The sequence below is a fragment of the Schistocerca gregaria genome, chromosome 11, assembly GCF_023897955.1.
Source record: "Schistocerca gregaria isolate iqSchGreg1 chromosome 11, iqSchGreg1.2, whole genome shotgun sequence".
Taxonomy (NCBI): domain Eukaryota; kingdom Metazoa; phylum Arthropoda; class Insecta; order Orthoptera; family Acrididae; genus Schistocerca; species Schistocerca gregaria.
The window spans coordinates 62,447,161-62,463,093 of NC_064930.1; the positions used below are offsets into that span (position 1 = coordinate 62,447,161).

The 15,933-nt window shown below is 41.7% G+C and overlaps 1 protein-coding gene across 1 annotated transcript in view; it reads left to right on the forward strand.

Annotated features, from left to right (window-relative positions):
* Positions 1–7,238: 7,238 nt before the first annotated feature.
* Positions 7,239–15,933, forward strand: part of LOC126295504 (insulin-like growth factor 2 mRNA-binding protein 1) — a 717,023-nt gene continuing 708,328 nt past the window's right edge. The window contains 1 exon segment of the mRNA XM_049988083.1: positions 7,239–7,922. Coding sequence (XP_049844040.1) covers positions 7,748–7,922 — 175 coding nt within the window. The 5' untranslated portion in view covers positions 7,239–7,747.

Consider the following 15,933-nt stretch of genomic DNA (forward strand, 5'->3'; position numbering starts at 1 on the left):
GCTTGTCTCTTCAACTGATCTTCGTCATCCTTCTGAAGCTACAAGTCTTCAAGGGCTTGCACCCACCTTCTGTCTTGTTTTCCAAGTTTCACACTCGTACAGGGCCACACATCTGAGCAAACAAATGTTTTCTCGATCCGATTCATTATTCCAGACTGATGTTCTTTTTTCCGAGTGATTTCTTCCTCAAAGTAGATGCAGTTTTGCCCTGATATTTTCTACACACAGTTTCCGTCTTGCTTCTGCCGCCCCTGTGATCCTGCTTCCGAAATAGGTAAATTCCGTTATCACTTGTAACTTCTATATTGCAATTCCTAGTTTTAGAGGTTCATATTCTTCTTCAGTACTGCATATTACAAATTTAGTATTTCGATTGTTTATTCTCGTACCACACTGAGTACAGAGAATGCTTTCCGTTGTGCTGAGTACCTTCTGTAGATCTTCTTTCGTCTCCGTGACCGCAGCTATATCATCTCTGCAACGCACCATGTCTATATTCTGCCCATTAATTTTGATCCCAGTAGCTTCACCAACTTGGTCTATAGCTTCCTGGATGTAAGCACTGAATATAAAAGAAAAAAGCGCACATCCTTACCTCACGCATTTTCTAATTTTTGCCCTTTGTTCTTGATGAAAAGTCCATACTACACCCACTTGGATCTTACAGACGCTGAGTATCACCCTAATGTCTTTTTATTTTAGACCTGCTTTCTTCACCACTCTGAACATCTCTTGCCCCATAACATTACAGTACAGGTCTAGACAGAAAACATAAGTCGGTTTATTTTACTTTATTTGCTTCTCGATAAGAAGCCTCAGTGTCAGAATCGCCTCTCTTGTTTCTAATTCTCTCCTCAATTCGAATCGATCTTGCCACTGCACAAAAATCTTCCCCCGTGCAAACAACTCCATCCTTGGGTTCAAATGGCTCTGCGCACTATGGGACTTAACATATGAGGTCATCAGTCACCTGGACTTAGAACTACTTAAACCTAAGGACATCACACACACCCATGCCCGAGGCAGGATTCGAATCTGCGACCGTAGCAGGCGCGCGGTTCCAAACTGAAGCGTCTAGAACCGCTCGGCCACAGCGTCCGGCCTCCATCCTTGGGCATATGAGCAAGTGTTCAAATGTCTGTATTTCTCCACATTCACGTGGGTCATCTTCAAAGTGGCCCGTGCTTACTTTACATTTTGCAATTCCTGTTCCTAACATGAGGACAAATGTAAGGATGTTGAGGCTTATAGGGGTAAGATAGATACCGCCTACAGTAAAAGTAAAGAGACCTCCGGAGGTAAAAGAACCACTTGTATGAACATCAAGAGCTCAGATGGAAACACAGTTCTAAGCAAAGAAGGGAAAGCAGAAAGGTGGAAGGAGTATACAGAGCGTCTATACAAGGGCGATGTACTTGAGGACAATATTATGGAAATGGAAGAGGATGTAGATGAAGATGAAATGGGAGATACGTCGCTGGGTGAAGAGTTTGACAGAGCACTGAAAGACCTGAGTCGAAACAACGCCCCGGGAGGAGACAACATTCCGTTGGAACTACTGACGGTCTTCGCAGAGCCAGTCCTGACAAAACTCTACCATCTGGCGAGCAAGATGTATGAAACAGGCGAAATACCCTCAGACTTCAAGAAGAATATAATTCCAATCCCAAAGAGAGCAGGTGTTGACAGATGTGAAAATTACCGAACTATCAGTTTAATAAGCCACAGCTGCAAAAAACTAACACGAATTCTTTACAGACGAATGGAAAAACTAGTAGAAGCCGACCTCGGGGAAGGTCAGTTTGGATTCCGCAGAAATACTGGAACACGTGAGGCAATACTGACCTTACGACGTATCTTAGAAGAAAGATTAAGCAAAGGCAAACCTACGTTTCTAGCATTTATAGACTTAGAGAAAGCTTTTGACAATGTTGACTGGAATACTCTCTTTCAAATTCTGAAGGTGCCGGGGGTAAAATACAGGGAGCGAAAGGCTATTTACAATTTGTACAGAAACCAGATGGCAGTTATAAGAGTCGAGGGACATGAAAGGGATGCAGTGGTTGGGAAGGGTGTAAGACAGGATTGTAGCCTCTCCCCGATGTTATTCAATCTGTATATTGAGCAAGCAGTAAAGGAAACAAACGAAAAATTCGGAGTAGGTATTAAAATCCATGGAGGAGAAATAAAAACTTTGAGGTTCGCTGATGACATTGTAATTCTGTCAGAGACAGCAAAGGACTTGGAAGAGCAGTTGAAGGGAATGGACAGTGTCTTGAAAGGAGGATATAAGATGAACACGAACAAAAGCAAAACGAGGATAATGGAATGTAGTCGAATTAAGTCGGGTGATGCTGAGGGAATTAGATTAGGAAATGAGACCCTTAGAGTAGTAAAGGAGTTTTGCTATTTGGGAAGCAAAATAACTGATGATGGTCGAAGTGTAGAGGATATAAAATGTAGACTGGCAATGGCAAGGAAAATGTATCTGAAGAAGAGAAATTTGTTAACATCGAGTATAGATTTAAGTGTCAGGAAGTCGTTTCTCAAAGTATTTGTATGGAGTGTAGCCATGGATGGAAGTGAAACAAGGACAATAAATAATTTGGACAAGAAGAGAATAGAAACTTTCGAAATGTGGTGCTACAGAAGAATGCTGAAGATTAGATGGGTAGATCACATAACTAATGAGGAAGTACTGAATAGGATTGGGGAGAAGAGAAGTTTGTGGCACAACTTGACCAGAAGAAGGGATCGGTTGGTAGGACATGCTCTGAGGCATCAAGAGATCACATATTTAGTATTGGAGGGCAGCGTGGTGGGTAAAAATTGTAGAGGGAGTCCAAGAGATGAATACACTAAGCAGATTCAGAAGGATGTAGGTTGCAGTAGGTACTGGGAGATTAAGCAGCTTGCACATGATAGAGTAGCATGGAGAGCTGCATCAAAACAGTCTCAGGACTGAAGAACACAACAACAACATCAACATGTTCAGTGCTTTCCACGTACTATACTGTATATGAAGATGGTATCTGTTCTTTCGGACATGTCCGAGGGAGTAGATGTGATATCTGTTCTTGCGGACGTGTCCGAGACAACTCTTTGCTTTTTGTTTGCTTGTTTTACGCATAATTAAGATTGCATTTTACAAGTAAAGAAAATTAGCTATGTGTGTAACTTCTGCGCTTCTATGAACCAAAACAATTATTTTTGATGCAAGTACAGCTTACATGCACAAACACAAAACAATCTATGTAATTATTGTTGTTATTTTGTACTCAACGTTCTTCATCATGATCAGAGGTGAGAGTTTCCTGTCGTAACTGATAACTGCGAAAGCTGTTTGATAATGACAGACACATATTTTACATAACCACGATGAAGTATTGTAGCAATGTTTGGTATGTTTTTGTTTTGCATTTTTTCTGACTTTAATTGTTTTAGGGAATTGTTTTTTCGAGCATTCTATCATAAATTTGTTAATTTTTTATTTTTACTGCAACATCCATCTATTTCACGTAAAAAATAAACTATTTTGAAATAAAACCTGAATCAAACGATGCCAGTTTTAATTTTGCTATAAATAATGTTTGATTTGAAGTAACAAAAATGGTTCAAATGGCTCTGAGCACTATACGACCTAACTTCTGAGGTCATCAGCCGCCTAGAACTTAGAACTAATTAAACCTAACTAACCTAAGGACATCACACACATCCATGCCCGAGGCAGGATTCGAAGCTGCGACCGTAGCGGTCGCTCGGCTCCAGACTGTAGCACCTAGAACCGCACGGCAACTCCGGCCGGCTTTGAAGTAACAAACGAGAGCATAATTATGTAGCCCTCTGGCGTTCCGTGGGTTATGTGGCTCTTTATAGGTGCACATTCAGTTTTTACAGAGTTCATCGCTTCCGCTTTCTGGGGTAATCTAATAAGACACTGATCGCACACGCAAGCAAAGCGATCGAAATGAGTTAACGCCCGATAGGTATTCAACACATGTAATGTTAAGGTAACGCGGTTACGATCTTAACTGACCAAAGCTACTAGGGAAACTTACTTAGGATCTTTGTGTTGTGCCTTACGGTAGGTCTTGTCATGGGCGAAGACTCGTCAGAGCGGTCCACCGCATGAGCGTGTAGGGAAGTGATGCCAGTGGTGGTTTCCCATTGCCTTCCACTGATGATGATGAAATGATAATGAGGACAACACAACACCCAGTCCCTGAGCGGAGAAAATCTCCGACACAGCAGGGAATCGAACCCGGGCCCTTGGCGTGAGAGACCGCCGCGCTCTCTACTCATCTATCGGGGCGGACGTACTTAGGATAGTCCACAGTAATTTTACAACTTTACATGTAACAAAAATTTAACAGATTCGATTTACTATTCATGTGGATGACCTCACATTTTGCATTGTTTAAGGTCAACTGCCACTTTTCGCACCGTACGAATATTTTTGCAGTATTGGTATTGAGCTTGTGATGACTTTAAGAGACACTAAACGACAGCATCATCAGCAAACAATGTAAGAGGGCTGCTCAGATTGTCTCCTGAATAGTTTAGATACAGAGTGATTCAAAAAAACGTTTACAAATCGTCTTGGCACATCAGGCATGCTACAAGGATCAGTAATCACATTGGAATCGGGGGTCGCGTGGGCCATCCGGAACTACTAAATGGCTTTGTAGTTATTTAGTCACATACTACAAATGGTCGCCCACTACAGGAGCTGCTGAAAGTTCTGTCCAGATGCATCGAGACACACCTTGACATTGATGCTGCATTGAACAGCGCATCCTCACAAAGACAGCTGATGCATCTCGAAGACATCTTGTTACCGCAGCAGTTCTGCCGACCACGTCCTCCTGCGATGTAACATGTATTTCATAGACGAGGCCCTGCAGATAGCCGGCCGGAGTGGCCGAGAGGTTCTAGGCGCTTCAGTCTGGAACCGCGCGACCGCTACGGTCGCAGTTTCGAATCCTGCTTCGGGCATGGATGTGTGTGATGTCCTTAGGTTAGTTAGGTTTAAGTAGTTATAAGTTCTAGGGGACTGATGACCTCCGCTGTTAAGTCCCATAGTGCTCAGAGCCATTTGAGCCCCCTGCAGATACTCCCACAAGAAAACAATCTATTGGAGACATCAATGATCGTGATAGTCATGCAACTGGCCCATCGCGACCGATCCATTGACAGGCAAATGTTGCCTGCAGATACAGGGTGTTACAAAAAGGTACGGCAAAACTTTCAAGAAACATTCCTCGCACACAAAGAAAGAAAATATGTTACGTGGACATGTGTCAGGAAACGCTTACTTTCCATGTTAGAGCTCATTTTATTACTTCTCTTCAAATCACATTAATCATGGAATGGAAACACTCAGCAACAGAACGTACCGGCGTGACTTCAAACACTTTGCTACAGGAAATGTTCAAAATGTTCTCCGTTAGCGAGGATACATGCATCCACCCTCCGTCGCATGGGATCCCTGATGCGCTGATGCAGCCCTGGAGAATGGCGTATTGTATCACAGCCGTCCACAATACGAGCACGAAGTGACTCTACATTTGGTACCGGGCTTGCGTAGACAAGAACTTTCAAATGCCCCCATAAATGAAAGTCAAGAGGGTTGAGGTGGAGGCCACGGAATTGGTCCGCCTCTACCAATCCATCGGTCACCCAATCTGTTGTTGAGAAGCGTACGAACACTTCGACTGAAATGTGCAGGAGCTCCAGCGTGCATGAACCACATGTTGTGTCGTACTTGTAAAGGCACATGTTCTAGCAGCACAGGTAGAGTATCCCGTATGAAATCATGATAACGTGCTCCATTGAGCGTAGGTGGAAGAACATGGTGCCCAATCGAGACATCACCAACTATGCCTGCCCAAACGTTCACAGAAAATCTGTGTTGATGACGTGACTGCACAATTGCGTGCGGATTCTCGTCAGCCCACACATGTCGATTGTGAAAACTTACAATTTGATCACGTTGGAATGAAGTCTCATCCGTTAAGAGGACATTTGCACTGAAATGAGGATTGACACATTGTTGCATGAACCATTCACAGAAGTGTACCCGTGGAGGCCAACCAGCTGCTGATAGTGCCTGCACACGCTGTACACGGTACGGAAACAACTGGTTCTCCCGTAGCACTCTCCATACAGTGACGCGGCCAACGTTACCTTGTACAGCAGCAACTTCTCTGACGCTGACATTAGGGTTATCGTCAACTGCACGAAGAATTGCCTCATCATTCTAGGTCTTCCCCAGTCGCGAGTCATAGGCTGGAATGTTCCGTGCTCCCTAAGACGCCGATCAATTGCTTCGAACGTCTTCCTGTCGGGACACCTTCGTTCTGGAAATCTGTCTCGATACAAACGTACCTCCCCGTGCTAATCCATACATCAAACGGGCATCTGCCAACTTCGCATTTGTAAACATTGCACTGACTGCAAAACCACGTTCGTGATGAACACTAACCTGTTGATGCTACGTACTGATGTGCTCGATGCTAGTACTGTAGAGCAGTGAGTCGCATGTCAACACAAGCACCGAAGTCAACATTACCTTCCTTCAATTGGGCCAACTGGCGGTGAATCGAGGAAATACAGTACATACTGACGAAACTAAAATGAGCTTTAACATGGAAATTAAGTGTTTCCGGACACATGTCCACATAACATCTTTTCTTTATTTGTGTGTGAGGAATGTTTCCTGAAAGTTTGGGCGTACCTTTTTGTAACACCCTGTATACCGAATACAACACACGTGAACATCGCGCTCTGTCGTGGAGTTTGCGATCCCCGGTTGGTGTAAGATTACCGATCCTTGTTGAATGCCCGATTCGTTATGTCAGTTTTTCTGAATCACACTGTAGATTAGGAACAACAGAGGTCTTATAACACTTCCTTGCGTACCGCCAGATACGACTGCCCACCACCAGACAACGTAGGGTAGCGTGCGCCCTACAGACACCGGTGTAGACGACGCCGTGTTCCGACTCACTGCTTTGCCGTTGTGCACGGTCCGGTCTTGCGCTTCTTCCTCTCGCGTGTCTTTGTCGTACGCGTCCTCGCGCACCCGCATAAACTTATGCGTGCACTCCCGAATATTAATCGGCCGCTACCCAATGGCCCCGGTAGGCGGGAATCGCCGGCGGTCACGTGACTCGCCGGTCGACCAATGGCGCGGCGCCAGCCGCTGTTTCAACGCCGAGCGCTGCCTCCGGCCGCTGCCATAGTAGCGAGCGAGGCAAGGACAGCGGATGTACACGCCGCGCCCGGCAAACGTTTTCGCAGTGCCCGATGACATTGCGCAGTTCTTGCGCGTCCACCTGGCATTTTTTTTAGTCGTAGCTCCGCCGAGGTGTTCCCCTTCGGCGCTTCTGCTACCGCGGAACAATATTTTTTTACGGACACTTGTCTTTTATACCTCAGTGTGAGAATGTCATTTTGTAGCGACCGCTGATGTGCAGTTACAGTGTGCGGTTTCGTCGTTTTTTTGTAGTACTTTTGTACGGAACGACTTTGTAGCGGATATCTTTCGGAACAGAAACAACGATTAGTGCTCCACTGCAGTGTGTTCTTGTGACAGTGCCTGGCTGAGCGGCGAAGTTTTTTGTTTTTGTTTGTTTACCTGTGACGTAGCTGGTCTCTTTCACCTCCTCCGGTGTCTCCTGTTTGTTTCTGGTGCCGCTGCCACACCTGCCAGAAGAGAGTAAACGCAGAGGAAGAGTAGGCGAAGATGAGCAAGCTTTACGTGGGCAACTTGCCTGCTGACGCGTCCGAGGCGACCTTGAGGCAGCTGTTCCAGGACCATAACCTCACGTGCTCAACCATCTTGGTCAAACGGGGCGGCTACGCTTTCGTGGAGTGTCCAGATCAGTCAGTGGCGGACCGCGCCATAGACAAGCTCAACGGTGAGTATCCCTTGTCTCTGTCTGCGCCCCTTTTTGTGCTTATGCTTGACCATGAACATACAGCGTGAGTCACCTAACGTTTCCGCTGGATATATTTCGTAAACTACATCAAATACTGACTAACCGATTCCACAGACCGAACGTGAGGAGAGGGGCTAATGTAATTGTTTAATACAAACCATACAAAAATGCACGGAAGTATGTTTTTTAACACAAACGTACGTTTTTTTAAATGGAACCACGCAAGTTTTGTTAGTACATATGAACATATAAACAAATACGTAATCAATGCCGTTTGTTGCATTGTAAAATGTTAATTACGTCCGGAGATATTGTAACCTAAAGTTGACGCTTGAAACCTCCGACGTTCAGTTGCGTGTTGTAACAAACACGGGCCACGGTCGCGTTTCTACAGAATGATGTGCCAACGTTGCTCGAAAATGTCCCACTGGGATCGCGCCGACGTATGTGGTATCAGCATGATGGTGCACCTGCACATTCCGCAATTAACACTAGGCTGACCCTTGACAGGATGTTCGACGGGCGTTTCATAGGACGTGGAGGACGCATAAATTGGCCAACCCCTTCTCCTGATCTTACACCTCTGGACTTCTTTCTGTGGGGTACGTTAAAGGAGAATGTGTACCGTGATGTGCCTACAACGCCAGAGGATATGAAAAAAACGCATTGTGGCTGCCTGCGGCGACATTACACCGGATGTACTGCGGCGTGTACGACATTCATTACGCCAGAGATTGCGATTGTGTGCAGCAAATGATGGCCACCACATTGAACATCTATTGGCGTGACATGTCGGGACACACTCTATTCCACTCCGTAATAGAAAACAGAAACCACGTGTGTACGTGTACCTCACCCCTCATGGTAATGTACATGTGCGTCAGTGAAAAAGGCGAATAAAAAGGTGTTAGCATGTGGACGTAATGTGCTGTTCCAGTCTCTTCTGTACCTAAGGTCCATCACCGTTTCCTTTGGATCCCTACGTAATTCGGTGCTCTCCGATACACACGATCGAACAGCGGAGGAGTGGTACTCAAGCGTCAACTTTATGTTACAATATCTCCGGATGTAATTAACATTTTCAATGCAACAAACGGCACTGATTACGTATTTGTTTATATGTTCAGATGTGCTAACAAAAATAACGGGGTTCCATTTAAAAAAACGTAGGTTTGTGCTAGAAACATACTCCCGTGCATTTTTATATGGTTTATATTAACCAATTACACTAGCCCCTCTCCTAACGTTCGGTCTGTGGAATCGATTCGTCAGTATTTGATGTGGTTTACGAAATATATTCTGCGGTAATGTTAGGTGATTCACCCTGTATATACCGCACACGTACAGAAAGGCATGGTTAACATACCTTTCACATTATCAACTTCTACTGCATCTCATAATGTTATTTTTCTGACAGTGCAAATGAATAAGTTAACCACATCTATTTATTTATTTTATTGAATCCTTTAGAGCTACTCTCCCTGTTCATATAACATGACATGTTTTTAACACTTTTTTAAAAAAAATTGTTGACCGAGCGAGGTGGCGAAGTAGTTCGCACACTGTTTCACATCCGGGAAGACGACTGTTCAAACGCGCGTCCGGCCATCCTGATTTTGGTTTTCCGTGATTTCCCAAAATCGCTTCAGGCAAATGCCGGGATAGTTTCTATGAAAGGGCATGGCCTACTTCCTTCCTTCCCTAATCCCCCAAAGCAACCAACAAAAAAATGTTTCATGTTTTGATTGATTACAGAGCTATACCTCAGCATATTAATAGCAACAGTAACAATGCTTACATTAATAATAATAATATAGTGTTAACGTGTTATGTATCACACAACTGCGAATAAATTTTCTAATCGCCTGGTGAGTGTCCGGATCATGTTATGTTTCTAACGATACAGTTGCAGTATAGCCTTGTTTTTGCGGTAGTTCTGAAACTTCATTTTATTGATTTCCAGAAATACACGTACTAAAGGATGTGGCTAGCATAGGACCTAAATTATCCATTTCCACTGCATCTCACGACGTTCTTAATGATAATGGAATGTAGGATTAAAGCACATTTGCTTATTTTATTGCTTCCTTTAGACCTACTCTTTATAAAATAGGTCGTGTTTTTAACATTTTAAAAAAATATTGTAACATGATTGATTACGGAATTTTACCTGATCATAGCAATATTAATAATAATAATAATAATAATAACAAAAATAAATAATAGTAAAAACAATATATGTGAACATGTTATGTACCACACAACTGAGAATAAAGTGATAATAATAATAATAATAATAACTGCTATTAATGGTAAAAGTTGTGAACATGTTATGTATTGCAAAGCAGAGAATAAAGGCAAATCAGTTTCTAATCAGCCGGTCAATGTCCTGATCTCACTACTTTTAATACGATACAGCAGAAGTATTCCCTTTTTTATTCCCGTTTTCTGCACTAGTTTCGAAGAAGCTCGTTTTATGCTTTCTAATAGGATGATGTGGTAGCAAAATCGGAAAAGACCATGAATACATACGGAGTGTCCCAAGACGGATAGTCAACATTCAGAGATATTTCAGGAGCGATCACACGAGCCAAAAAATGTCTGGCAAACATGGGCTCTAAAACGCATACTTTAAGTGCTGTGAGCTGTTGTTCAGCAGAAGAGATATTTTCCACACTAGCGGATGTGAATAAATGCTCGTAGCTTTTAAAATATAAATTTTAAATCCCATGGTTACTTGCAATTTTTGTCTTGTTTTGATCCATACTATACATATCGAAAGCGAGGAACTTGCAGTAGAAGAGATTTGTTTCACAGTATCGAAGATGATGAAGCGCTCTTAGCGTTTAAAGCAAGCATTTTAGGGCTCATCTTGGCTAGAGTTTAGAAAGTGTCTCGCTCCTATTTCTGCCATGTTAAACGCTTGAAACCAATATAAAGTCACGTGACGGAGGACAAACAGCCAACAGTCTGTCATTGCGCCGTTTATGAAGGGGAGCCGACAGTTAACATTTTTTTTTTTTTCATTTATATCTGTAATCAAGCACAGATTTTAATGGTTGAGCGACTTGAAGCTTAAATATTACACATATAGTTCTAAAAATTAACCTAAATTCTTCAAAATTTCCTAATATTAATGCTATGCATATTCTCATATTGGGCACCACCTCAAGAAATTTGTCAAAAGACTGGGGCATTTATTTTATTCGTATACGACTAATGTCTGTCGTTTAGGGTATTTTCAAACAATTTTCTGCAGTTGAAAGTGACTGCCTTACATTTCCGCGTTGTATTTGTTTTGGTACACACATATGCCGTCCTGCCGGTTCCACAGACTGACATTTTAATAAGGCGCGAAATGTATTAATTTATTAAAATGTCGAGCTGTGACACCAACAAGACAGCATATGTGCGAACCGAAACAAATAGAACACGTAAATTTAAATACAATATCATGTTAATGCATGTGGCACGTTTTCCTATAGCAGAAAATCGCTAGAAAATGGACTAAAGGGAGGAAAATAGTGTTGTGCAGAATAAAACAAATACAGAAGATTCGAAAAGTACGATAATCTTTTATTAATGCGGCAGTAATAACAATAATTTCGTGTGGTTCAGTAGCGTCGTGCATGTCTTTCTATTGGACGCTACCTTGATGACTGTATATCCATAACCTACCGCAGTTAACCAACCAGAGAAAGGGGATGTTTTTTTTCCATTTGGCCAGGAGAAAAGGTAACAAACAGTTCGAAATATTGTACTGACAGCCCTTTCTTTCGAATAATTTAGTTCACTGTTTCCACAGAAAAATAGAAAATATTAGTTTGCCAGGAAGCATTTCTCAGCAATACATGTGAAAAGTTTTATGGTAAAAGTTGCGTAGTGAACCTCCCTTGTATTTTCCGTAGTTTGTGTGCGATATATGTTCATAATATGCATCAAAATACTCGTTGGAGAATTATCCATTATCTAATATACGTTTTCTGAATGAACGTTTGCAGCTTCAGTTTTTATTATGAAAAGGGCTTTGAATATGGACTGAGTGCAAACATTAGGCTATGTTACAGGTTTGTTACGCAACGTTCGAATTAGCAATCGCTGGCTTCGTCAACTCGATACCAAATTGTCACCTTTCAACATAACCTTTACATCGGGATGCATTACATATCAGCCTTGTCACCAAAACCAAGATCTCAGAAGAGAGGTCCAGTATCACACTGTAGCACTCATTTCTCCTAAATTCTCAGTGTTAATGCAATGGTTACCGCTTATACATTTGGTCAGATGCAATAGTAACGAACAGTTCGAAACACTGTATTGATAGTTTTCCCTTTTTGCAAACTGCAGAATCACAGTTCTTCAGTGTATATAGTTCACTAATTCCACAAGAGTATGCGACAAAATACCGTTGTAGCAGGAAGCATTTAGATTTCTTGGCCATGTGAAATGTTTTGTTATGCTTTTGTAAGAAATAGCATCCATTTCTGTCAATAATAGTTAATGTTTTACGACTTTTTTAAATCCAGTACAGATACCGAAACAGTATCAAGATAAAAAGCATAATATATTAGAAAACGATGGTTACAGAAAAGCTCTTATAGTCAGTTAGATATTAGCATGGTGTCGTCTCGAAAGTCATAGTCATTTATCGAGTTTTGGAGAAGAGGGCCAACCTTTTTCTCTTGCGAGCTACGTATATAATGACCATTATCATCCAGTTATTAATATGTAGACACAAATAAATACTCTCAAATAGAAAGCCGTACGCCTCTGTTTGGTAACCTTGGCCTCAACCTCTGAATTCACTGATTTACTCTCGAAAAATGAGTCCGCCAATTATTTTGTGTTTTAAAAAAAAACTTTAGCTGTGTAACGGAGTATACTTCCTTTCACATGACCTTTCGTTGCATCCCAACGCTGAACAAGAGGTCATCGCTGTAATAAAGAAACCTTCACCAAAAATACTATAGTTAAGACAAAAGTAAATTGAGCAGTATCCCTGAAGTTGTATGTAAAGGTATGTCACTATCAGTCAATTGACTGTCACGTTGGTTTCAATATAATGACATCATGTGAGGTCTGTGTCATCTGTGATCTAAGACTCTGTGCGTGCTCTTGAGATGTTCACACAACTCAGCGAAAGCGTTCCTCGCACACGATGTTGTGACGAGACTGCGCACGTACAGTATTTATTGACAACACTAGTTTTTCGAAGCTTCAATATAGTGAATCGCCCCCCCCCCCTCCTCCTCTCCCACCCCCACCCCCCACCCCCACACAATCAATAATATTACCAATATTTGTGGAATTCCAAAACTGCGTTGTTAAAAGAATTCGCAGTTGAATTCAGTTCTGTTATTTCCTTGTTTTTCTGTTCACACTCAGTTTCACTCACAATTTAGGTTACAGTCACCAGTTTCGAACAACTCCGCTAAATATCGAATTCTTATCTGAGTGGTTCCTACACGATTAATAATGACATTCGTACATTTTGAGATGCTCATAACCATCATGAAACATTTTGTGCTTTGATGTAAGGGCCTACATCACACATGTAGGCGTCTACATCACAGTAAGTCAACCGTTAGCTTAATGTGGCAGAAGGCGCATCTGAAGTACTTCTGCCACAATCCTCTTAGTGTGAAGTAAGCACTTAAATTAAGACGCAGAATGTATGACGTTGCTTATGAATAGTTTAACATGCGCGAATGTTATTATTAATCATATCAGAACGAATGAGGTAACTGTTCGATAAAGAACGGAAAGGGTTGAGACTAGTACCTACTCACCCAAATTGTCAGTGTTAACTGAGACTGAAAAGGAAAGAAATAATACAATAACCAGTGTTATCAGTTGGCAGCGCGATTTGACAAGTTTAAGTTTTTGAACACCCAGAAGAAGGCGTGTGCCACAGTTATACTAGCGATTCCAGGCAAAGAATAGAAAACTACAAGAAAGAGTAAATGGGCCCGAGAACGGCTGAAAAAGGAGACAGGCCTGTCGCATGTTAATTTTCTGATTGAAATCAGTACCACGGACTCTAAAGATTTCATAAACTGTTTTCGGGTGAGTCCTGCTTGGTATGACTTATTATTAATAGTCATACGACATAAAACAAATAAGCAAAATACGCTAATCAGAGACCCAGTCGCAATCTATGATCGCTTAGGAGTACCTTTGAGGTTTACGGCGACAGGTAGGTCATTTGTATGCAGGAATTTTAGTGCGGTAAGTCAGCAAATGCAATTAGCATAATTGTTGCTGCAGCATGTGAAGCAATTATATCTACTGTGCATGGATACATCTGTGTAATTAATATATATTTTTTTTTTACTCTTGGTGATCGTCTGGTGAGACTGACATGGCTTTAGCAAACCTCTTATTAGTCGTTATATATATACTCGTATAATGCATAATTTTCTACTTAGAAGCGTTTCTCCACAGTGCTGAGTAATTTAACAAGCTAATACAGTTTTTGAAAATTAATTCAGAAAATAACGGAGTACTGAATCTTCCAATGACCGTCCTAAAGTGGTAAATGCAATGACTACTCATGCATAGCCCTATTCAAACTATATTGTGTTAAAAGACTACTTGAAAAATTGAATCTAAGGTATGATACGCACAAAGGCGAACATAAACAGAGCGCGGTAATGGCATGTGGCTGGTGCATGAAGCTCCGTCAAGACATCTATACGGAGGATGTTTTTATACTGTCAGCGCTCGATATCACACACTCAATACGCATCAACAATACTTACATTATTTTTGGGGTCATCAGTAATGGTCGTTAGTATTCTATTACTGACAATAAGCGCCTTCAGACGGCCAATATGTCGACGGTTTTACAATATGATTCAACGTGTGTGAACCGATGTTGAACAAGATATATTACAAAAGCTACGACCACACCCTTGTTTCTATACTCGATATCATCAAAACTAAGACAAGAGTAACCTATAATATAATTGGATTCAATAAGGTGATGCTGTGCGAATTAATCTAATTCGCACAGCATCACCTGATTGAATCCAGTTAATTTACAGAATGAGGTGCCGGGAATTGTAGACGAGTTTTGCTATGTGGGCAACCAAATAACGGACTACGGGAGAAGTAAAGAGGTGTTATCAGCATGAATAGGACGTTTTCTCAGAAATTAAGTTTCCAACATCGAATATAAATTTAAACGTTAGGAAATCTTTTTCTGGAATCGGTCGTATGGGATGTAGGCTTTTATGCAAGTGAAAAGTGGATGATAAACAAACAAAGAGAAGGAGAGAAGAGAAGCTTTTGAGATATGGGGCTAGAAAAAATATTGACGATTAGATCTGATAATAAGGAATACTGACTCGAACTGGAGAAAAGATATCTTTGCGGCACAATTTGACTAGAAAAAGGGATCGGCTTATAAGGGCACTTTCTGCGACATCAAAGAATCATGAATTTAAAATTGGAGAGAAGTGTGAACGGTATAAATTGTGGGGGGCAACCAAAAGAAGAATACAGGAAGCAGTTTCAAATAATTTAAAATTGGAGAGAAGTGTGAACGGTATAAATTGTGGGGGGCAACCAAAAGAAGAATACAGGAAGCAGTTTCAAATAAATGTATCGTGCAGAAGATACGAGAGATGAAGGGGCTTGCACTGGACAGAGTATTGTGGAAAGTTGGATCATACCACCAATCTGTTTTAGCGCCACAACAAATCGAAGTATCCCACAACACGAAAGATCTTTGACAAAGTTCTTTTACAGTGTAATAAATACCTGTAATAATCATGAATAGATTTTGCCAACGACTTTCTACCTGTATTATAGATTTTCAAGAACCTTTCATTTCAGTTATCATACCAGTGATTACATCAGAAAAACCGCTCCTAGTGGATATCTAGCATGGCTGTGACAGGTCGAAAGCCCCACGTATTTGGCATAGGGTGTATTGCTCTAGTACAGAAGCAGTTTCGGATGCGGCCTAAGCAGGTGTGATGTTTAC